This window comes from Xyrauchen texanus, chromosome 33 (genome assembly GCF_025860055.1).
Source record: "Xyrauchen texanus isolate HMW12.3.18 chromosome 33, RBS_HiC_50CHRs, whole genome shotgun sequence".
NCBI lineage: Eukaryota > Metazoa > Chordata > Actinopteri > Cypriniformes > Catostomidae > Xyrauchen > Xyrauchen texanus.
Window position 1 is genome coordinate 16,818,469 of NC_068308.1, and position 25,759 is coordinate 16,844,227.

Genomic DNA, 25,759 nt, shown 5'->3' on the forward strand with positions numbered 1-25,759 from the left:
TAAAATGTCTTTCTCAACATATCTAGCATATCTTTAAAATGTTGAAGCATCTTGACTATATTCACTTTTTTAATTACTTTAAGTTAAAAGAATAAGAGCAAAGGGCATGATCTTCCACTGTGAGAGGAATTTCAATTCATTTGATCATTTCATAAACACAGTGTTTGAGAATATATTTTTATTAAAATATACAATCTTTTACAGACACTTCATATATATTTACACAGCACTATAGCTTAATAAATTATACAGATTTGAGGTTTTCATGGTTTGGGTGCCTGGCAGGTCCAGCTGGTGGACTCTGGTTGGTATACATATTCTCTCCTAGGAAAGAAAAAAAAGGTTGTTCTGTTAATGCTCAGTGCTAAAAGATTCAATTTTGGCTAGATCAACATGTCAGTTGTTCTTTTAGTTTATAATGTCAGTTTTATTGATATGCACATGTGTGCCATTGATTTGTGCATTAATGTCACTTACATAACGTCACTTACTCTCTTTTAAGTGGTTCTCCATGGTCACGGCACAACAGACCCTCATCACATGGACAGATTTGGTTGATGCTGAATGCCAGTCCACCATCAGGCACAAAGCAGCTCTCACCCAAAACCAGCCGACGCTTGCACACTCTTTCACCATGATGACGGGCACAGCACATAGATGCACCACAGTCTCTGTCAAGTTTACACCGAGCCCCTAAGAAGGAGGTAAAGAGTTTGTCAAATGTATGCATTGGTTTGCAATTTGTATCGTGTTGTAATTCAATCCAGTGAGAAATGTGCAGTCAGTAATTTGAATCTTACCTTCCTGCCCATGTGGAATGCTTCTGATGCACCTGCCAAACATGCAGCTGAGCCCTCGCACACATTGAGCGTCTCGCCTGCAGTATTGCCCTTCCTGCCTAAGGGGGACACATAGGCCAAAATGGCGGTCACAGGAGAGGCCCATACCACATGCTCGGTCTTGCTCACAAGCTACCTAAAAAGGAAGGGAAAAGTCAGAATAACTCTTTTTACAAGAAAAAAAGAACACATCCAAACTTTACTTTAACTGTCATTTGTTGGTTGTTTTTCTGTCTGGCACTGAAAGATGCAGTGAATTATAACTGCCCGTAAATCTAAGAAACAGGAACAGTATGATCTCATATAGTATATTCATGTTTCCAATCATGAGTCAGCTTTTAAGGCTTCAAAACAATATTATTTCAATATTTATAGTAAAGTTAATCAAAGCATTTATCATTTCTTAAAAAAACATATTTGTTTCCTCATTGACATTAACCTTGCCAGCATACCAGTGCCAGAAATGCACTTACATTATGAGGCAATATTTACCACCTGGATCATATTTTCTGGGGCTTTTTATTTATTTATTTATTTTTATTTTTGAATTATACATTTTTAAGGGCACATTTCTAAACCATTCAAAATGTAATCGATGTCTTTTCTTTTTATGTTAAATACTTTAATCAGTCATTAATACAAATTCTCAAAAGTGAGAATTTGGTAGCACTTTAAATTACAGTACTGTTCTATATTTATGTGCTATATCATTACAACAACTATAGTAATTATTAGGTAATAACCCTAAACCTAACCCTAACCTTAACCCATATTAAGTACATGTAGTTACCTAATATTACTCAGTACTTTCTTGGGTGAGTAGAGTACACTGTTAAGTAAATTAAAGTCCAACTGAGAATGTATTACCTCTTATGCTTTAAAATAACATAACATCAATCGGTAACTCTTTGCAAAAAGGTTCAATTCATTACCATTAGTTTAAGCATTAGGGATCACAAACTAACAATAGCATTTATTAATCCTGGTTAATTTGAGTTAATAAAAATTATATTGTGCATTGTTTGTTCATGTTATTTCATAGTGCATTAACTAATGTTAACTAATACAACTTCTGCTGTAAAAATATTTTAGTATATGTTGAAATTAACATTAACTAATATTAATAAATGAAGCAAAAGTATTGTTCTTTGTTAGTTCATGTTAACTAATGTTAACGAATGCAACCTTATTGTAAAGTGTTACACATCAACTCATATTTAATGCAGCAATATGTATAACTAGGATTTAATCAGATGTTTCAAATAAAAGCAGAATAATTAATGGGATATTTTTTGCCCCCACATTTTGAAATATGAGTCCCCCTTAATTTCTGACCCTGCAGCACACGACACATCAGGGTTTTCATGGTCATAGAAAACCTGAACAAATTGGGGATTTATTCTGATTTTCAGGGCATTGAAATTAGTAAAATCTTAAAAACACATAAAAATAATAATAATGGAAATTTCTAACATGAATGTACATTTTTCTATTTATCCTCTGCTCTAAAGTATTTCACTGCTAGAAAGGGCTCTTTGTAAAGTAAAATTTGCCCGCAAGCCAGCGTGATAATATCAGTTTGTCCATTTATGGCCTTACTGGACACATTTGTACTCCTAATAAGTATAATTGTTTAAATCTATGAATTCTATGAAAGGATGCCTGACAAACAAATGGAAATCTGCCCCAGCATACTGCATGCATGTAAAGTGATTTGTATAATATTCTTAATACAGTAATCCTGAATAAATGGAAAGGTCATGAAAAAGTCCAAATCAAAATTCAATAAAAAGTGTGGGAACTCTGCCAAGCTATGAACTCACAATATCCCCTTTAGGGGTGTTTGGGGGCATCTCCGTTTCTCTGTCTCTAAGCCCCATGGGTCCATCCTCAGGTGGGCTATAGGGTATAGACAGCATCCAGGCCCAGATCCTCGCTTGAACAGCACACACACACATACAAACATACAGGACCTGCAGCATCCATAACTTTGTGCTCATTTTGAAAGCCCAGCCTAAATGTTAAGCAGGTAGAACAAACAAAAAAAAGCTGATGGTGAAACTAGGCCAAACCCTAGTGAATAAGAAAGTTCAAGAAAGTTGTAGAGATCCCAGTCTGTGTCTGTGTCCGGTCCACTCTGACAATTCCTCCATATAACACCACCTTATGTATAATGCCCCAGCCACACTCTCTCCTGCTGTTGTGTTTGTATTAAATAGGACAGGAGGAGACAATTAGTAGCTGATGGATTAGTTGAATTGCATGTACCACCCCCCCACCCCCTCCATTTAGCATGGAAACAGTGGCAATTTCGTCAACAACAGGGGTGAAAAGCAGACGAGGGGTGGGTTTATCAGCACTAATAGTATGACAACAAACCACCCCTCACAATGGGGCAAGACAAGCATCTCACCTCAATTCAGGCCAATTCAGAGGAGAAAGGTTGGACAAAAGCAAACAAATGATAGGCAACTGGAGCATGGAGGGGCGGCCACATGCTTGTTGCTGCTGACCTCACCCTCCTGTCACTGGACAAACAGTCTCCCATTCACCCCCTCAGTGGACCCCCTGTAGCCACACTGCCCCATGCTGGGATTAATTTGCAGAGGTGTGCTCCACAGACGACCCTGTTGATCTCATTAAGTGGAATTATCATCAGCAATCAACTCCCATTGAGAGCCCAAATTTAGGCCCAAAGGTAAAATGTGTATGACATTTCATTGACAGCCATTTTGCCAATTGGACACGCAACCAGTGAAATTATTAGGTCCAGCAATGTTTAATATATTATATAGTGGGGCAAAATATTTTGAGTTTACATTGAAAATGTGAGATTCAAAATATTATTTAAAGCTGAAAATACATTTCCAGGGTTAGCACTTTATTTTACAGTACTGTTCCAAATATACGTACAAAATAATTACAACCACTAAAGCAATTACTAGGTTCAAACCCTAACCCATATTAAGTACATGTAGTTACCTACTATGAAATATATATATATATATATATATATATATATATATATATATATATATATATATATATATATATATATATTGTATTATATAATATTTATGTCTATGTCTAAACATTTATTCCATAAATAATATATATATAATATTTTGCCCCACTATATAATATATTAAACATAGCTGGACCTAATAATTTCACTGGTTGCGTGTCCAATTGGCAAAATGGCTGTCAATGAAATGTCATACACATTTTACCTTTGGGCCTAAATTTGGGCTCTCAATGGGAGTTGATTGCTGATGATAATTCCACTTAATGAGATCAACAGGGTCGTCTGTGGAGCACACCTCTGCAAATTAATCCCAGCATGGGGCAGTGTGGCTACAGGGGGTCCACTGAGGGGGTGAATGGGAGACTGTTTGTCCAGTGACAGGAGGGTGAGGTCAGCAGCAACAAGCCTGTGGCCGCCCCTCCATGCTCCAGTTGCCTATCATTTGTTTGCTTTTGTCCAACCTTTCTCCTCTGAATTGGCCTGAATTGAGGTGAGATGCTTGTCTTGCCCCATTGTGAGGGGTGGTTTGTTATCATACTATTAGTGCTGATAAACCCACCCCTCGTCTGCTTTTCACCCCTGTTGTTGACGAAATTGCCACTGTTTCCATGCTAAATGGAGGGGGTGGGGGGGTGGTACATGCAATTCAACTAATCCATCAGCTACTAATTGTCTCCTCCTGTCCTATTTAATACAAACACAACAGCAGGAGAGAGTGTGGCTGGGGCATTATACATAAGGTGGTGTTATATGGAGGAATTGTCAGAGTGGACCGGACACAGACACAGACTGGGATCTCTACAACTTTCTTGAACTTTCTTATTCACTAGGGTTTGGCCTAGTTTTACCATCAGCTTTTTTTGTATATATATATATATATATATATATATATATATATACAAATATAATTTATGGAAAAACAAAAAACTATTACACGCTTACATACCTAGTATATAATTATGTATAATTTGTGTTAGATGTGTGTGAGTGTGTTACAGTATTTATATGAGATAGATTGAGGAATACTAAAGAGGTGTGGGTACAAATCCAAAAAATGGATGACGTACAGGGGGTGGAATGAGGTCCCGAGTCTCTAAAGACCCGAGGTGTGTGTGGGTTAAAGCAAAAAGGGGGGAAAACCAAATACTAAGAAAGTCTTAAATACTGTACATGTTAAGTTTTCGATTAAACTTTTCACTGAAAGTGCTATGCTGAAAATATAACTTGTAATCTTTTTTTTGATAATTACATTTGAAAAACGCACAATTGAAGCATTTTCACTAGTCTCAGATGTTTGCATGTAGACGAAGTAATCACTGACTTTTTTTAATGGCTTCATATTGGTCTCACTATAAAAAAGTTTCATTGTGCAATATGTGGATTTGTCAGCTGTAAGGGTGTGTGTGTGTGTGTGTGTGTGTGTGCTAGGAACAGTCTGAACAAAGGAGAAATTGGCAGTACTTCTTTATAATGTTTTCATTATTCTTTTCTGTCCACACTGATGAATACCAGTAATATGACTAACCTCTTTGTACCTTGATCTTTGTATGAAATTACCCTTTTATACCTCTACCAGCCTCTTTGGCACATATTAAATTTAAATGTATCTGCCACTTAAAGCAGTGTTGATTCAACAGCTGAATTCATGCTGTGTTAAATCATTCTTGTATTGTAAAGGAAACACTCGAGCAGCACATACTTAAACAGCACGCAAATGAGCGAAAACATGATTATTAGCATGCTGTGAATGTATCCATGTCCTATTAAAGGTGACGGGCCATAACGGGCATCAGGCAGTGAGCTCATTTCTGTTTGCTCAAATCACTGAGCACTTTAGCCACTGTGAATGGATAACATCTCCTAATCTTTGCATTGCTAGATTATTGTTCTGGGCTGTAAGTGTATTGTGTATTTTGGCTCCTTGCATACACGGCTCTTGTCTGGCCTGACGCCATTGTCTGCCACTCTCCCACCTCATTAGAATTAATTAAAAGCCTTTAACAATTAATGATTGCAGGGCTGATAATGAGGGGGAGTAAATCGAGGGAGAATGATAGTGAGGAGACGCTGTGTTTTGGGTCTGTGTGCATGGGAGTTTGTCTGTATAGTTGCTTCAGGCAGCAAGTGGACAAAGATGCCACTACCCAGACTGATTGGTATATGAAAGCCATCCCATTTTATTATTATTATTATTATTATTATTATTATTATCCATTTTTTAATAATCTTTAAAGGAATAATCTGGGTTCAATGCAAGTAAATTGATACCCCCCCCCCAAAAAAAAAGAGGCACTTACAATTAATTGCTTTTTTTTTTTTCAAGAAATGGAGGGATGAGTTGAAGTAAATGTTTGTGGTACTCGACATTATGCCACAAATGCTACTGATTGAGCTTAACTTGCATTGAACCCGGAATATTCCATTAATTGCTATGAAGTGTATTCTAATGTTCTATTAGCTATTTGTTTTGGCAGGGCCATCATGCACCTAATTTGAGGGTGCAACAGTCTCAGCTCTGGCTCACTTGGTGCCCAAGATGAGATAATACAAGACCAAAGGGGGGGAAATTATTTTTAATGACTCTTTAGTTATTTATAGTATGAGATGAGATAGTCTAATGGTATTTTATTATTATTATTATTATTATTATTATTATTATTATTATTATTATTATTATTATTATTATTATTATTATTATTATTATTAAGCATGGAGTGGTGGTGGTGTAGTGGTCTAAACACATAACTGGTAATCTGATAATCAGAAGGATTATCAAGCCCCACAGCCATCACCATTGTGTCCTTGAGCAAGGCACTTAAATCCAGGTTGCTCCGGGGGGATTGTCCCTGTAATAAGGGCTCTGCGCTTTGGATAAAAGCGTCTGCCAAATGCATAAATGTAAGAGGGATCTAATTTGATTTTGATAGTAAGTGATAAGACCATTAATATGAAAAAGAGCTGCATTGGCATTTTGATCCTTCAGTTTAAAGGAATAGTTCACTCAAACATTAGCATTTTGTTATTATTCGCCCTAATGTTGTTCCAAACCCATATGACTTTCTTTCTATGTGGAACACAATGGGAGAATTTAAGCAGAATTTTAGGCTCTATCACCATTCATTTTCACTGCATCTTTCTCCATACAAAGAAAATGAATGGGAACTCTGTTTTACCACACACACCAAAACAATGTGCACCTGAAACTGCTTTGTAATTAAAGCAGCATGCAAGAGTTGAGCTTACACACTGACCATGATTTTGCTGCTTGACAGATCTGCAGCTCTGAACAGAAAATATAGCGAATTCTGACAAAAAATAAATGATTAAATGATTATCAGGAGTTGGCTATTTAGCTATTTTATAGCAAGGAAGCACAAACCGCAAAGTGTAGCTATAAACTACTTAAAGGTGCAGTCAGTAATTTGTTCCTGAGTAAAAATCAGTAACTTTATAAAAGCTGTTTTATTCTACATGGAGCAGGGTCCCCTCATGGCGGCTGCCATGTTTAAATCACATGACCAGCTGAATACTACTTGCTTAAAGGGTTAGTTCACACAAAAATGAAAATCCTCTTATGATTTACTTACCTTTAAACCATCCCAGATGTGTATGACTTTCCGACTTCAGCAGAACCAAAGTGAAGATTTTTATAAGCACATTTCAGCTTCTTTTGTCCAGACAATGCATGTGAATGGGTGTCATCAAGCTGCTGGCTGTCAAATGGTCCAAATGGCACTTATTTTTACATACAATAATTGTGTAGCAAAAGTTTTTTTGGTGGGGTGGGGATATAAAAAAAACAACCTGATCAAAAATCTAAAGGAGTATGGGCTATCTGAGGGAGCATGGGATATGTTGTTGGTACTGTGGCTCAAAATGATTTTCAACTCTTTTTTTCTACCACAAATAAATGGTAAAGTCCAAAACTCAGGGCCCCATTTAACAACTCTCTAGTCAATGGCTCAAAAGCAAAACATTTTCTTTCTCCGCAGAGCATATTTCTCAGGAGTGACATGTACTTCCTGAACAAACAGATGTGAGCAGAGGGCAAGAACATCTATAATCTATAACAGTTTTTTCTCACTGGGCCGATATTGAGGTTATACCATGTGAATCCGAACAAGGGAATATTAAGAATCTGTGTTGTAACCAAACCTGTGTACTGCCTGAGCTTAGAGCTCTTCTGCTTATCAGCATTAACAAAACACACATTTAAAGTCTGATTAGGAGCTGATTGAGATGGCAGGAGGTCAATCATTCAAATAAAACAGCAGTTAGTGTTTCATTTGTAACTACGAAAAACTTGCAGTTTAGCTGTTGTAAAACAGCTGGGTTTCATTAGGTGGAAAATCAGGCTAATGTGTGTATTGAATGTTTGTTTACAGGGTTGTTTGTGTATGTAGTGTTGCGTCAAGTGTTTTTGAAGTGCTCTGTCATTTCTCTCAGACTTCCTCAGCATTATGAAATTGGCATGAATAGTGGAAAATGATACATCAAGTGTGTTTATGTGATGGCATGAATCTTTGTATTGAGAAAGATCTCCCTCTCTCTTTCTCACTTGCTTTCTCTCTTCCTCTTTCACTTTCTCCCTACGCATTTTAATGAAATGAGTGGGAGCTTGTTTTTAAGTGTAGGCTAGCTAAGCTATTCTGAGCCTATCTGCAGTTTGTAGTACATAAACATCAACCACAACAATGTCATTAAAAATTGTTCTTACTCTCCTCTTTAACTAAAAATCTCCTCTCTTCTCACATGTATTATTGTAATCAAGCAAATTCTGTTCCAAGGAATTGTTTATACAATTCTACACATTCCATGAACTTTATACTCAATGTTTCTTCATTAACAATTCTGGCTAATGTGATCAATCTTTCAACTACCAACATGAGCTTTGGTAGTTGAAAGTCAAATCTGCAAAATTCCACAGGTTTTGTGTTAAAAATAGCACAGAATTTACTTCAAACAGCCACTACAAATCACCTGGAGATCATTTGGTTTAAAAAAAAAAAAAGAAAAAAGAAAAGTGAAGTTTATTTTTAGACATGTTTAAGCATCATTTGTGTGCAGATGCCACTTTAGATTAATGTTTTATATTTAATGCAATGACATTCAGATATTTTATGTATGAATGTCCAAAAACCGTTGAGGCTAGTGTATGTGTATTCTAACAATGTTTTAAATAGAGCTGTCAAAATGAACGTTTTAACGTATACATTTTTCTTAATTGAGATTAACGGATTTCCCAATCTTCACATTCGGTTCTGACATTTTATTCAGCTCTGTGTGAGTTCTAAACACTTGTTGGAATAGGACAGAACTTTTGCATTTGTGATAAGAAGGAGGGCGTGGCCGGGCCTTGATGGTTCACAGAGCGAGATAAATGGGGGCCGGAGATGCCAGTTCAAGAGAGAGACGCACGCTGCCGCATTGCATGTGTGTCTGTGGTTGTTTATGTTTGTTTAAAATATTTTTACTGTTCAGCAGGTTCCCACCTCCTCCTTGCCTGTCCTTGAACTGTTACAGTGTGTTTCTGGTGGGGACATTACACAGATGTACACGCCAGAAACACACAACAGCGATTCCGTGCCAATGATCAAGAGATGGAAATAGGACTTCTTACAAAACAAACCCAGAATGTGCAAAAATAAAGTAGTTAGCATCCTTTGTGAGTCAGAATTTTACCACAGAAGAATGTCAAAACTGATGCACAGCTTGTTGAAGTTCTTCCGTGGAGGGTCTATCGACGCTCCACACAAAGTTAAAATTATTTTAACTTTGTACCCATTGCCACAGTTTTCCGAAGTGTAAGCTAAAGATTATCGGACAATTTGCACTAAAAGCAGAACAAGACGTTGGTCATTCTTGGAATGGCATTGTTATGAACAGAAGGCAGCGAAGGCAGACGAGGAGACTGGATCTAAACGCAGGCTTACTTTATTGGAACAGAAAAACACAAAGGAAAACCCGCAATGGGGAAATAAACACAACACTGAGAATACGGGCAGGGAAAACATACCAGGCTACCAACATTCAACGATAGACAGAGACTGAACAAACAGACAGGGTTTAAATACATAAACGTGGGACAAGGGGGCCAATGAACAAACACAACACCAACAAGATAACGAGGGAATAAACAGAAACCAATGGTGAACTAATGAGGACAGGTGAAAACAATGACAGAGAACACGAACGCTAACAAGGAGACTATGGAGTTAACAAGGGACAAAAGTGAAAACTAAGGAGTAAAACAAGGGACAAAATGGTAAACAAAGGGGCAAAGGTAAAACAAGACAAGGTCATACATAACATAGCCCCCCCTCAAAGGATCGGATCCCAGACGATCAACAGTAACATAAAACAAAAAAAAATGTCCATTGACTGGGGGGGGGGGGCTTGTGGTGGGCAGACAGACCAAGGGGGCAACGAAGGGCAGACAGGCAGTCCGGGGGGCAACGAGGGGCAGATAGACAGTCCAGGGGGCACAATGGGCAGGCAGGAAGTCCAACGGGGTACAAAGGGCAGGCAGGAAGTCCAAGGGGGAACAGAGGGCAGGCAGGAAGTCCAAGGGGGCACAGAGGGCAGGCAGGAAGTCCAAGGGGGCACAGAGGGCAGGCAGGAAGTCCTGGGGGGCACAAAGGGCAAGGACAGGTTCAGGTGGTCTGGGAGCTGGCCACCAGGCAAGGATAGGTTTAGGAGGCCTGGGAGCTGGCCACAGGGCAAGGATAGGTTCAGGAGGCCTGGGAAGAGGCCACAGGACAGGGACTGGGTCAGGAGGCCTGGGAGGAGGCCACAGGACTGGAACAGGGTCAGGAGGCCTGGGAGGAGGCCACAGGACGGGAACAGGGTCAGGAGGCCGGGGAGGAGGCCACAGGACAGGGGTCGGGTCAGGAGGCCCGGGAGGAGGCCACAGGACAGGGACTGGGTCAGGGGGCCCGGGAGGAGGCCACAGGACAGGGGCCGGGTCAGGAGGCCCGGGAGGAGGCCACAGGACAGGGGCCGGGTCAGGAGGCCCGGGAGGAGGCCACAGGACAGGGGCCGGGTCAGGAGGCCTGGGAGGAGGCCACAAGATAGGGGCCGGGTCTGGAGGCCTGGGAGGAGGCCACAGGTCAGGAACAGGGTCATGGGCCCTGGGAGGAGGCCCCAGGTCAGGAACAGGGTCAGGGGCCCTGGGAGGAGGCCCCAGGACAGGAACAGGGTCAGGGTCAGGAGGCCTGGGAGGAGGCCACAGGTCAGGAACAGGGTCAGGGGCCGAGGAAGGGGCGTCAGAGCTGGGAGGAGGCTTTAGGGGCAGGAGACCTGGAAGGCTCTGGAGTCTCTGGGGGCCTGGAGCCGTGAGGGGAGGCTCTGAGGAGGGAGAGCCAGTAGGGAGGCTCAGGAGGCAGAGCCGTGAGGAGGCTCAGGAGGCTCTGGGGGCTGGAGCCGTAGGGAGGCTCTGGGGGCGAGGAGGCCAGGAGGGAGGCTCTGGGGGCTAGGAGCCTGTGAGGGAGGCTCGGGAGGCTCTGGGGGCGGAGCCGTAGGAGGCTCGGGAGGCGGATCCGTAGGAGGCTCGGGAGGCGGATCTGTAGGAGGCTCGGGAGGTTCTGGAGGCGGAGCCGTAGGAGACTCGGGAGGCGGAGCCGTGGGAAGTTCTGGAGGCTCAGGAGGTGGAGCCGTGGGAGGCTCAGGAGGCATAGCAGTGGGAGGCTCAGGAGGCAGAGCCGAGGGAGGCTCAGCTGAGGGAGGCTCTGGAGGCAGAGCCCTGGGAATCTCGGGAGGAGGAGCCCTGGCAGACTCGAGAGACTTGAGAGGCGGAGCCCTGGAAGGCTCGAGAGGCTGGAGGGGCGGAGCCCTGGAAGGCTCGAGAGGCTTGAGAGGCGGAGCCCTGGAAGGCTCAAGAGGCTTGAGGGGCGGAGCCCTGGGAGGCTCGAGAGGCTTGAGAGGCGGAGCCCTGGGAGGCTCGAGAGGTGAAGCTCTGGAAAGCTCGGAAGGCGGAGCTCTGGAAAGCTCGGGAGGCTTGGAAGGCGGAGCTCTAGGAAGCTCGGAAGGTGGAGCTCTGGAAAGCTCGGAAGGCGGAGCTCTGGAAAGCTCGGGAGGCTCGGAAGGCGGAGCTCTAGGAAGCTCGGATGGCGGAGCTCTGGAAAGCTCGGGAGGCTCGGAAGGCGGAGCTCTAGGAAGCTCGGAAGGTGGAGCTCTGGAAAGCTCGGAAGGCGGAGCTCTGGAAAGCTCGGAAGGCGGAGCTCTGGAAAGCTCGGGAGGCTCGGAAGGCGGAGCTCTAGAAAGCTCGGGGGACTCGAGGTGCGCAGGCTCTAGGACGGTCATGGCTACTGGCGCTGGCTCAGGGACGGTCGAGGCTACAGGCGCTGGCTCAGGGACGGTCGAGGCTACAGGTGCTGGCTCAGGGACGGTCGAGGCTACAGGCGCTGGCTCACTGACCTCCGAGGCTACAGGCTCTGGCTGGATGACCTTGGTATGCGCTGGCTTGGGTTCGCTGACCGTGGCTGACGAGGGCTCAGTCTCGCTGATCGTAGCTGACGAGGGCTCTGGCTCGCAGACCGGGGCAGGCGAGGGCTCTGGCTCGCTGACCATAGATGACGAGGGCTCTGGCTCGCAGACCGGGGCAGGCGAGGGCTCTGGCTCGCAGACCGGGGCAGGCGTGGGCTCTGGCTCGCTGACCGTGGCAGGCGGAGACTGGGGAGCACAAGCCTTTCCTCTTCTCCTCCAGGCGCTGGCTCAGGGACGGTCGAGGCTACAGGTGCTGGCTCAGGGACGGTCGAGGCTACAGGCGCTGGCTAATTGACCTCCGAGGCGACAGGCTCTGGCTCGCTGACCGTGGCAGGCGTGGGCTCTGGCTTGCTGACCGTGGCAGGCGTGGGCTCTGGCTCGCTGACCGTGGCAGGCGTGGGCTCTGGCTCGCTGACCGTGGCAGGCGGAGACTGGGGAGCAGAAGCCTTTCCTCTTCTCCTCCTCCGCCGGGCGGAAGCTGGCAACGCTGGCTCGTTGGCCGTGGCAGGCACGGAAAGCCCTGAGGCGGAAACCGGGATTGAGGGAGGTGGTTCCCCGGCAGCGAGTTCTCTCAAGACTAGACACACATATTCCCTCCACGTGAGGTCTCCGGAGTTCGGCAATTCCCTCAGCTGGTATGTTGGTAGCCCGAGCTGGTAGATGGTCTTCAGGGACTTGTCGTCGAAGCCGGTGTGGATGGCAACAGCGGAAAAGAAGTGGGAGTACTCGCGGATGGTCAAATCCGCCTGGGTCAGTTCCGTAAGGTAAGCCGCTAGATCCATATTTTGGCGGTCTATCGTTCTGTTATGAACAGAAGGCAGCGAAGGCAGACGAGGTGACTGGATCTAAACGCAGGCTTACTTTATTGGAACAGAAAAACACAAAGGAAAACCCTCAATGGGGAAATAAACACAACACTGAGAATACGGGCAGGGAAAACATACCAGGCTAACAACGTTCAACGATAGACAGAGACTGAACAAACAGACAGGGTTTAAATACATAAACGTGGGACAAGGGGGCCAATGAACAAACAGAACACCAACAAGATAACGAGGGAATAAACAGAAACCAATGGTGAACTAATGAGGACAGGTGAAAACAATGACAGAGAACACGAACGCTAACAAGGAGACTATGGAGTTAACAAGGGACAAAAGTGAAAACTAAGGAGTAAAACAAGGGACAAAATGGTAAACAAAGGGGCAAAGGTAAAACAAGACAAGGTCATACATAACAGGCATACTACCAGAATACTCCTACTATTCCTATTATACATAGATATGACAGAAGCAATATGAGTAGCATGGGTGGAATGCCATTCCAGACTGTCTAGAGCGCTTTTCATGTGGAATTCAAAGCAGCGCTTGACACCCTGATGCAAATCATGTGAATTACATATGCAAAGTAGATATCAACAGCCTGCTGGCTGATTAATATTGTGGAGGATGGAGGTTTATTAGGTAATTGCAATTCTTTCAATTAGTCACCTCCCATTTAGAAACGTTTAATGTTATTTGCATTGGTGCTATTGAGTGCATTTTTACCTTTATACCCTGGAAGGCTTTGAATGGAAAATGTTAATAAAGCATTATTGTTATATTTAGTTTTGTTTTTCTTTCCTAAGAAATAAATAAATGCATTTTGGCAGAAAAAAGACATATATAGTAAATTTTCAGCATTTTCAACATCTGCGATTAATCGTGATTTACTATAAAAAATTATTAATCGACTGACTGCACTAGTTTAAAAACAGAAAAGATAAAGCACATGGAGTTTCCCTTTTACCATTTTCCTCAAGTGGTCTAAGCCACTAAAAATATCCATTCATAGCACATAAACCTGCAAACACAGCCTCATTAAATCCAATGGTAAATCTTTTGAGCAATTCTTTATTTAATTTGTTATTTTATAGTTTTTATTGTGTGTTTGTATTAATACTTTATAGGCTCCTCTTAGGCACACAAGCAACTGTAAAACTGTTTGTGATATTTTCAAGGAACTCTGTGTTCTCACAGAACTCACCTAAACTGCAATAATCTCCAAGAGAATTAAGGCCAAAAGTTCACTGCTTGCTCATTTAATTGGCGAGATAGCATGTTTTTCGTCTGCTCATTCTCTTACTATGTCTGTTTTGCCTCTGCATATGCTTGCATGATGTTGTACACCACATGCAAGTATCTCAGTGTTTGTAATCTGTGATGCTTAGTGACTGTTCCATTGCATCTGGCTGAAAGACTATCTGGAATTAAAAGCCTTACTAAATGAAGAGTAATCTGTGGACCATTAAATAAAATTTCAGAGCATGCAAGGTGGTCTTTCTATTAATACGCTGATACACAAACAGGCCGAAGCTGAAATACACAAATATTATGCCAGCTAATTTTTGCCCACAAACCAACCCAGTAAATATCAGCTGCGCTGTGACCTGACATATCTTTTGATCTCCAGCTAGCACAGTTGTGGTCTCAGAAGTGTTAGGGTTAGATTTAGGGTTAAGGTCAAAGTAGATTTCAGTTTTCCATGTAACACTACGTCTCACGCATAGTGCACACAATGCAAATGGCATCATCAGTCTTGTGGGACGGACTGTCCACGTCTTTGTGCATCATCGGTACATGCGCCTGCTGTTGAAAGCATTTTATAACGTAGTCATGTACACATTTGTCAAACGCATTCGTATGGGCTCGTGAAAGAGTAAAACATACTTGGAAAAGCTGAGCACTCAACTGTGCGAGAGACGTACCGGACCGTGTAAAAACGAAGCCTTTAGGGTAAGGAATATATTAAAGTAATTACCAGTTAAATGTTTACTTTTAATAGTGTTTGCTCAAATCTTGTGCTAGCGCAGTGCGTCACACAAAGGTGTGCGTGCATTCAACTTGTTCCAGTTTCTGCCCCTTGGGGGCCATTCAGAAAGCACAGAGCGATTTTAGCAGACTTCCCATATGATCAGTTTCGATTTTAGGGGGTAGTTTATGGTAGGGCAATTTTTTCAACATGGGTCAGTTAAGTTGCCTGCTTGACCATTTTTCCAAAAAAAATTTTATTTGAGTGATTTGCTCTAAGTATTGGTATTGCAAATCCACCAGATTTTATTTTTATTTTACGTGGTAGATGGACACGACGGCCATCTTTTTGTCATGGCACACGACACATTTTGGTTATACAGCTGTTTACAGAAACCTCAATATCTTGGCTCAGGATGGACCTAGCTCATTGGGACAAAAATGGATCTCTAGAGCACATTATAAGGTACATGTACATATACAATCTTGTTCATTAGACTTAGACTTAAGTCCTAATGTAATGCTCAAGATTGCTTCAAGTTCCAATTTTAGGGTCAATTTATAATGGAAGGGTTTGAGTGTCAGTCTTTTTTTTATTTCTTTTTTTTATTCCCTTAATTTTGGGTTGAATATCTCTGGTGGGGGACCAGATAGGAACCTGAAATGACAAATTTTATTTCACAGAAATAAGTTCTCTATAGTATTTGAGATTCCACTGGTTACAGACATAGGGCTTGTAAAATTCTGAAGAAAAGCCTCCTTTATTCATGCATTTTGAGAAATGAACAGATGTAATATAAGCATAACAAATAACAAACATGAACAGTATTTTACATGTTTACATGTACAGTACATGTTTTATTAGAAGCAGTAAGATTTCCTCTCTCAGTATCTCTGAAATGTTGTGGGAGCACCCGGTGACAGAAGTTATTTCGGCAGGTGTCAATTTTCTGAGAACATTGTTCATGGGAAACCACACTTTTCTCTTGGGACACTTGGGCATTTTGAGCACTACAATAAGGTACAGGACGCCTTCTATACGAGACATTTCGTTGTATGACCAGGGACCTTTCAAATACAGGACAATTAATGTTGGGGTATCTTAATTTTGGCCAAAATACAGCTGGCAACCACTGATCTATATATATGGCAACCCTAGTTCATGTTTAGAGTAGGGCTAGGGTTAGGGACAGGGTTAGGATATTGTTTAAAAGGAATGTTGTTCCAGGACCAACAAAAGATCTAGAATCACACCTAGGCAAAATCACAGTGACTAACAAACACACACAAACACACACGTTCTATAAGACAAGTATTACCAAGTTTTGCAAAGCATTACAAGTTTTACATAATAATTTTGGATGTTTTAGATTTGTTTAATCCCTTTTCTAACAGATGTTCTAAAGCACTGATGTTAAGCTTGAGTTCCTTGCAAGCCAACACCACCCTCTTTACTCAGTGCTCTGTCTTCAATCATTGCAGGGCAATGTAGATTCCAGCTTTAATTAGAACCATTCTGCACCGTTCATGTGCCAGGTGGATGGTGAGAGAGCGAGAGAGCGAGAGAGAGAGAGACTGGAAGATCTAGAACAAGGTTCACCGAGACATGACGATTACTCATTAGTTGTCATCTTGTGGGAATCAGCTTGTGTCCATGGATGTTTGTTTCTCTGCTTGTTTGTTAAAAACTATTTCTGGGCCAGTGTGTCTGACTTTGGATACATAACAAAGAGGAAGGTACTGTACTTTCCCTTCCTTTACAAAGCTTAACTGACACCTGATCTGACATAAATAATCCCACAAGAAGCGCTTTATAAGCTCTGCGACATTCTTGACAGTCAACGTCAGATGAAAATGAGAGTGATTTGTTTGGCCTGAAAGAGTCTAATTCGATTTTAACCTCAACGCTTTGTAAAACTGTTTATGTTTAGACCACATCACAGGGTGAAAATATGTTACAACAGCAAGTCTTCCAGCTCTTAACTTATTACTGAATGGCCGAACCACTTCAAAAGTGTCACTGAAGTTATTTTGCTACATCTTCTTGTGTAGAAAACAACTGGATGTATGAAAAACTGTGGAATTAGTCACATATCTTTATGTCCCCACCTAAAATAAAGTATGTGTAACATCCATGCACAGGGCAAGAAAACACATTTTCATTAGAGGTCAGTTTTGCCAGGTTGTCACTTTAAAGCACAACATCCTGCTTTGGCAAACTAGTGAGTTTTCAGTTGTTGGTAAAATCAAATCTGTTTCTGGAAAGATGATCATGGGTCTCTCAGTGTCCAAAATTATGTCAGACCAGAATCAACACTCAATAGTCAAATTGGTTTTAATAAGCTTATTTAGACTCATAAATCCCTCTATTAATTTTCTTACACCTTGTTTTCCAGGTGTGTGGTCAAACTGGGAAATAAAAAAACATTGCATAACCTGTTTTTAGAGAGAATGATGAAATATGTCCCACTACTTTAGTTGGTCAAGGTCCAGATATATTTTGGATCTGGTTTACCACCTTGTCTCAGCTTCTCTCCCTAATTTAACATCCAGCAATTTGTTTTCTGTCAAAGACAAGTGTGTGTTGTCAAAGACTGAGAAGTGTATAACAGCAACAGACTATCACAGCACAAAGAGGCATAACTGATCGATATACACTCCACCTGTCTGACATGCCACATCAATCAATGGCCTTAAAAGCCTTAATGCGACCAATGCCAAGGTAATGTATCAAACACAATGGCACTGATTCTTGGCCAGATTCTCAAACTTTTTGGCCCCCCATTGCCAAAGATAATATTCAAAGACCCCCACCCCCAGAAATAAGGAGTCCAAATAATTTTTATAACCTATTTTAAGAAATAAAATAATTACTCATGATATATTTGACGATTTAAATAAATATAAGTTTATTTTTTATTATTACTATTATTATTTAGCTTTTTCAATAACCACAGTTTATGTTAAGTAATATTAAAGGAATATTTCGAGTTCAATACAAGTTAAGCTCAATCGACAGCATTTGTGGCATAATGTTGATTACCACCAAAAAAAATTATAATTTCAACTCATCCCTCCTTTTCTTTAAAAAAAAAAAAAAAAAGAAGAAAAAATCAAGGTTACAGTGAGACACTTATTATGGAATTGAATGGAGTGTTTATAGGCTAAAATGTGACACCTATAATTTTATAAATGCATTTACATGAATTCTGTTAAAAATTGTTTATTGTTTGAGCTGAAAATTTGTTTAAATCGTAATTATGTAGGTTCTTTTAGAGTTTTACGGTTTATGGTATTATGTTGTCATGGCAACAAAATAGTAACATTGGATTTGGAATTAGAACTTTACACAGAAAAGGTTAGTAATCAATCTTTATCAAAATAAAATCATGTTTATGCATATTGTTTATGTCTTGTGTCTACTTTTCAAACAGTGTGTATTTTAACATTTGCGGATTGGCCTCACTGCAACCCAGATTTGTGCTTTTTTCAAAGAAAAAGAGGGACGAGTATTTTTTTTTTTTTTTTTTTGCGGTTATCAACAGTATGCCACAAATGCTGTTGATTGAGCTCAACTTGTATTGAACCCGGAATGTTCATTTAAGTTATGTTGAGCACCCCTTGGATGTTTGCTGAGACCCCTTAGTGGGCCCTATGGCCCCTACTTGACAACCTCTTTTAGTCTTTATTGAATCCCCTAAATATACCTCTGTCTTGAATAATTTACATTGCAAAATCAAGGATGAGATGATACATGGTACTCCAAGATAATTAAATAAAAACAATGATAATACCATGGCACATGTCAAAGTAACCATGGTATTACCATGGAACTATTTCCAAATAAACATGGAAGTCCTATGGTACTTTGGTCCTATAGTTTGCAGAGTCACAATACTTTCAAGGATGCTTTGCACATGCTGTTTTGTTGATGTGTTTAATCCAAAGTAACAATTTTATCCATAGCGACAACTGACATCGCTATTCTTGACTCTAATTGCTCTGGCCTTGGCAAAGGAATATTGAGAAATCACTTTGTCTTCAATATTACATTCCATCATTCTGAAAAAGCGGGTGGATCAACAACATCAGTCATGGGGTGACTGTTTTAAGCAAAGAAGAGAGCACATGGGTGTGAGCCCTCATTTGTTACATTTTGCTGGAGAGCTTCTTAGTCTCTGAGAATGCAGGCATTTATTCATGCTCAGCAGCTGCGTGGGATTTTTGCAGAATTTTTCCACTTAATTCTCTCATCCAGCCAACAGGGCTGTACAAAATTACAGTGTTGCCACTTGTCACCATAGCAATATGTCAGTGAGGGGTGTAAAAATATTATGCTTATATCACAGTCATATGACAATCTATGCGGTAATACAGTACCAGCAAATGGTATATAATAGTATGGTATATATAATAGTTGTTGACATTACGGTGACGAATAGATCTGGGCTTTATTGGCTATTTGCATGAAGTAATATCCACTAGATGGCACTGTAACACAGTTACAGTATGTCTTGTTTTGAAAGACAGAAAAAAGAATACATTAATATTGCTGTGTGGGCCAATCCCATCCTATGTTGCAATAGCATTACAACATGCTTATATAGTATGTATACTACACAGAGTGTGCAGATTTTCTTTATTCATTAGTCTATTCAGTGCATGTGCAGTATACATCAAAGCACACTGCATTATAGTCTAATTATAATGGCTAATAGAGTGCAACAGTCTGGTTCTGGAAGTAAAAATCCTATTCATTTTTTCCATAGAATTATTTATTTTCAATGATAACTAAACATTTTAAAGACAGACATACCATGAGTTATGAGGTTCTATGGTATTTGCCTTTTTTTAAAACAGTGAGTCCACTGTATTTCAACTTCATAGTATAAAATTTGTGTTTAATAGCAGAATTCCTGGTGAACAACTACATTACCCATGGTCTAGCAAAGACAGCTCCACCAACCAGAGAACCGCAGCCAACATAGCCCACGAAAAAAGCCTGGGAGCGATCGCCTACTCGCATGACTTACTGTGAACCAGTTGAGTCAGACTCCCTATACCCTCAAACTACGTATATATACCAGAATATTTTTCCGTAAACTTAACCTTTTTGCATGTGAGATTCTCCTGTTCTGACAAACCTCCCAGCATGAGTTCTTTAGTGTGCTTTAATAAAAAAAAAATCTTAACTTACACCTCACAGCAGATGCACTGAAGGACAGATTATGTCACAGCAGGTGCAATGAAGGTGATCAAACTATATATAAATATATATATATATATACACACATGTGGTTTTTAGATGTTTATAACAATTGATAATGATAGATAAGATATGATCACAAATGCATTTGTTCACATGCAATGCAGCATGGTATTCTGAGTTTGTGATAGAAGTCCATCCACTTTCCCAGCACCGGAAGTGGTTAGAATGAGTGACAGACGGTATGGGAGAAGGCTCGATTTGTCTGACTACTTAGTATATTCTTTGTTTGACAACAGAAAAAATGGCCACTTCGCTGCATTAAAACAGTGCACTCTGACGGTAATGCCTTTAAACTTTTATTTAGTGATTATTTTAATGTTTGTAACATAAAAATAAAGATATTGTAAAGTTGAAAAGACTATTTGAGCAGCTGGTTCATTATGCCAAATGATTCAGTTCCTCTTTGGCTGGTAAACAGCAGCACGAATGCAGATCACACCAGTTTGATCGTACATGTCTGAGCCCAGCCTAGTGTATTCACACCGGTTTGATCGCACGTGCGAAATGGTTAAACTATATTGTTTCTATGCTTATAACTTAAAATCCATAGTTTTACATATTTCCACCATTTTTTATTCAATTACTTCAATTACATTAAGTGTTTCATGAGATTGTAGTTTGTGCCTTTGTGAAAGTTCCTTTGTCTTGACTGATTTTTTTAAAAGAAATTTTTAAGAAACTTTTTATTTTTGTTGTTGTTGTGGTAATCAACATCACAAATGTGTGCCCAGCACCATATGTAGAATAAAGCAGCTTTTTCTCTTAGGGTGTTTTCATACCTGGCTGGTTTAGAACATTTGTTTTGGAACCTGGTGGGTTTTCACTCTGTGGTAGAGATTCTACAAGTGAAAAAAAGGGATAGTTCACAAAAGAATGTGGAAGTGAAAGTGTACATTTAGAGTAAAAAATATCACTGCAGAAGACATGGCATTAACCACTGGCCTTATGGATTATTTTATGTGCTTTTTGGAGCCTCAAAGCTCTGGCCACCATTCATTTGCATTGAATGGACCAACAGAGCTGAGATATATTTCTAAAAAACTTTATTTGTGTTCAGCCAAAGTCTTTCTAGCAAGTCAATCCACAGACAGCCATGTCTGGAACGCTCTCGGGAGGCTATTTCCTGGCAAAACAGAGTAGCTCCTATCTAATTGAATGGGGAAAGACCTAAATCTCCAAAACAGTTGGTCAAGATTACTAACAAAGAACATATTTCAAATCAGCAGTAAAATATGACAACACTGGAATCCTAAATGGTGCTTCTTTACCTCAGATTACACTAAAAACTGAATTATCCTGGCTTGTATAGCTAATGCACATGTGCATTTTCGAGTTGATTGACATGCAATGTCTTTTGTGAAATGTGATTGGCTCTTTTAACTGTTAAAGTTTTAAATTCCTTCCTACATCCGTTGACAGTTGGCTGCCATTGGACGTTCCAATTTTTCCTATTCATTTTAATAGAAATGGCCTGTGTCTGCTAATCAGTCATTGGTTCAGCAGAAGAAAGAATTCATAGACATCTGGGATAACATGAGGGCAGAGCTGGGAGGAAGTCTTTTGAATTTTAATCAGGTACTGATTACAAATTACATGACAAAAAATGCTATTAGTAACATAATCTCATAGATTACATTTTTTGGGGTAATCTAATATGATTACTTTTTGATTACTTTCAACCTAATTCTATTTTATTTTTTATGTAACATGCATTTGAGTAGGATAGTCATTTTCAAATAAAAGTAAGAATATTCTAAAAGAGCAGAATATTTTAAAGAGTTTCACCAAGTCACACATGGAATGCACACGTTTTATTTCAAGTTTCATTTATAGCCAGTGGACTCCACTGAATCAGCAGTAATAGTATTGGGATGGGCTTTGTTCCATATTGCGGCACATTTTGCAGTTGAACTGTTGTGTACTCTGCGGGCAGGACCCTCAGATATGGCATCCTCTAGATACTTTGCAGCAGTTAAGTTCAATGTGTGAGTTGCACACCATTGGTGAAATAATACAATAAATAATAAATGTTTAAAAAATAAGAAATAAACATATCTAGTTTATTTTAAGTGCATAGAACATAGTTTTTTTTTTATAGAATAAAAACATTACATGAACAAACAGTAATGAACCTGAAATCAACAGCAATGACAGTGATAACAGTTAAAAACTCTGACACACTTACTTTTAACGTTTACTACTTAGTAATAGTCTATCACATTTCCTTAGCTGAGGTGCATATCTTACTGTTGTAACGTAAAAGGAGCACATGCTCAAAATGTTCGTCTGTGAAACTAATGTGTTTCGGGGTAAGAATATGATATTTAAATGAAAATAATATGTAATCATGTAATCTATAAACATAACTGTAGTCTCACTATGAGTATTTTAAAATGTAATTTAATATAATTACAAGTACATGTTTGTTTTTTGAATCTGATTACAAATACAGATTACATGTAATCTCTTACTACCCAGCTCTACATGAGGGTAAATGATGAGATAATTTTCATTTTTGGGTGAAATATTCCTTTAATCAGTGTCTCAACAACTATTAATTATATATATGTCCACAAAACTTACACTGGTATCCTAGTTTCCCAGTTATCTTACAACTTGGCCTCTAACCTAGAGGTTGACGGCATCCTGTCTGTTCAGATGTACTTACTCTTGATGTTTTATGATTTATCGTACATCCTATCTAACACAAATACATCCACTCTGGTTCTGATCGGATTTCTCATGTATTTTGTTCTTTATACTGCAGCAATAACTCAGACAGACTCCAGCTTTCCCTTTCCTTTGTTTATTAATTTACTGCAGGGAGTTCCCTATCAGATGTAGCAATGGGAGACACAACTCAACAAAGATTAAACATAAGCTTATATATTTTTCATTGCATAATCAAATCAAAATTCATTAACAATAATACTTGTTTACCTCATTCTGATTGGTTCAAATCTTATTGCTCAGCCAAATTTTCTGTTCTAAGAAGTTTCTAAAAAACTTATATTAAAAACAAATGACAGGTGTTGCTTAATGTCAGTGTTGCAAAGATAGATATGATTCCAGGTCTTACTGGATTAAGTTCCTCGTAGACATAGAAAGTCATAAGCAATAATTTCCAATCATAGTTACCAAATCTCAGAACATCCTATTCTTAATTTTCTTAAAAATATTTTCTGTTCATGTACACTTATTCCAAAAGTTCAATCACAACCCTTAGTTTGGTTTGGTTTGTTTAGGCATCAATGAACAGGGCAATCACACTGATATAATAAGAGCGAGACTACCTCAAGTCTGATCTTAAACAAACTATTGTGCTGGGAATACAAACCAACCCAGTGGACCAACGAACCAAGCAATATCCCAATGATATCCATGAGCATACCTGATGGATCTTTGGAGAATCTGAAGTTCAGCATGTCACTGTCATTCATTTTCAAAACATAGATTCAGCCTTCCATTAAATAGTGGAAACTTACATTAGATATAGTGCATAGATAGATAGATTGCATGTTTAATAAAGGTGTTACTTAATAATTTTTTAGGTCATTTTAGTATTTTCTCTTCTCTTTGTTGAATAGTGGTAAGAAAAGACACAGACAAGACAGTGATGGCAACTTTTTGACAGATTAAAAAAAATGAAAGAAAGCCATTTACAAGGTATGAAAAGAACTAGCGTATCAGTTTTCATCATAACTATCTTTACTCTCTCATTTTTCATTGCAGAAATAATGCAAAAGTAACTAATGACAGATAAAAAATAACCATAATGGAATATTTACAATTCTTATCCATCCAAGTGATGGAAAATTTTTATTTGAAGAATTACCTCTGGCAGTGTGCTACATAACTGTGACATAAACAATACTCTTTAAAATGTGTGCTGGTTGACACATTTTTAACAATATATCATTTTAACATGTATATTGACGTATGAGCCAAATCCCGGAACAACAAATAAACATTCTGACCAATGAGGGCAGTTTGCTCAAATGTGATTTTTTTTAAATGCTGCCTTAAAAAACAATCTGAACCAATGAGAAAGTGCAGCATTGTATCAATTTTAGAACAAATTGAACAAGCTACAGGTCTGAAAACGCATTTTAAAGGAATATTCTGGGTACAATACAAGTTAATCTCCTTTGTTGCATAACTTTTATTACTACAAAAATGAATTTCAACTTGTCCCTCCTTAGCTTTAAAACACAAAAGGAGCGAACATCTTGGTTACAGTGAGGCACTTAAAATAGAAGTGAATGGGGCCAATCTGTAAACATTAAAATACTCACTTTTTCAAAATTATAGCTACAAGACATAAACAATATGCACGTTAATCTGATTTTAGCTTGATTAAATCGCTTACTAACCTTTTCTGTGTGAAGTTATAGCCAGTTTTACAACTTCATTGTCATGACGACATATTAAGGTAAACCCTGAAACCCAAAACAACCGTAAAGACAAAGATTTAAACAACATTACAGATCAAATAATACAAATATAGAATTGTAACAGAATTATTAATGTACAGTAAACCTCACTTTTCTGCCTATGAGCCCCATTCACTTCCATGGTAAGTGCCTAACTGTAACCTCGATTTTTGCTTTTTGTGTTTAATCAATGTCTTTTGAAGCAATCCAATTGGTTTTGGGTGAGAACAGACCAAAATATGATTCCTTTTTCATTGTTCCTCTTGCCAATGCAGTCAATAGGCATGGTCATGATTTCAAGCTTGATTACACTTTGCACATGAAACATGCACAGGGTGCTAAATGGTGCTATAGGAAGTGTATTTGAGCTTGAAATCATGATAAGCTGTCAAGATATATAGTGAAAAAGGAGTTATATTTTGTTCTGTTCTCACCCAAAACAAACTGGATCACTTCAAAAGATATTGATTAAACCACTGAAGTCTTATGGATTACCTTTATGCTCACTTTTTCTCCTTTTTGGAGCCTTTGAAGTTTTGGTCACCATTCAATTGCATATTATGGACCTACAGAGCTGAAATAGTCTTCTAAAAATCTTTGTTTGTGTTGAACTGAAGAAAGAAATTCATACACATCTGGGATGTCATGAGGGTGAGTAAATGGTGAGAGAATTCTTTTTTGGGGGGGGGGATGGGGCGATGAGTTGTCAAACAATGTCTTAAATTGACAGTGCTAAAATTACTAAGGCTTAAAAAATAACAGAAAAAAATAAGACACACAAAAAAAAAAACATTTAAAAAAACAGGAAATCTTTTCATTCATCCCACTTGAAAGAGAAGGTTTAGCATGCTTAAAATGCCAAATACCAAAACTTTTTCACCAATTTTTCTAGCCTGTATCTAAATTCAGTGTGCAGACAG

General features: G+C 39.6%; 2 protein-coding genes across 4 annotated transcripts in view; one reads left to right on the plus strand and one right to left on the minus strand.

Moving 5' to 3' along the window:
* Positions 1-201: 201 nt before the first annotated feature.
* LOC127626841 (dickkopf-related protein 3-like) lies at positions 202-24,833 on the minus strand. Its single transcript, XM_052102923.1, has 5 exons — positions 24,780-24,833; positions 2,663-2,775; positions 801-975; positions 492-693; positions 202-324 (listed from the first exon to the last, which is right to left on the minus strand). The coding sequence occupies exons 2-5, from the start codon at positions 2,756-2,758 to the stop codon at positions 264-266; spliced, it is 534 nt and encodes a 177-aa protein (XP_051958883.1). The 5' UTR covers positions 2,759-2,775; positions 24,780-24,833; the 3' UTR covers positions 202-263.
* LOC127626840 (plexin domain-containing protein 1-like) overlaps positions 571-25,759 on the plus strand; it is an 81,479-nt gene continuing 56,290 nt past the window's right edge. For all 3 annotated transcript variants that reach the window (XM_052102920.1, XM_052102919.1, XM_052102922.1), the window contains exon 1: positions 571-704. The gene's annotated coding sequence lies outside the window, so the exon portion shown is untranslated. The remainder of the gene's footprint in view (positions 705-25,759) is intronic.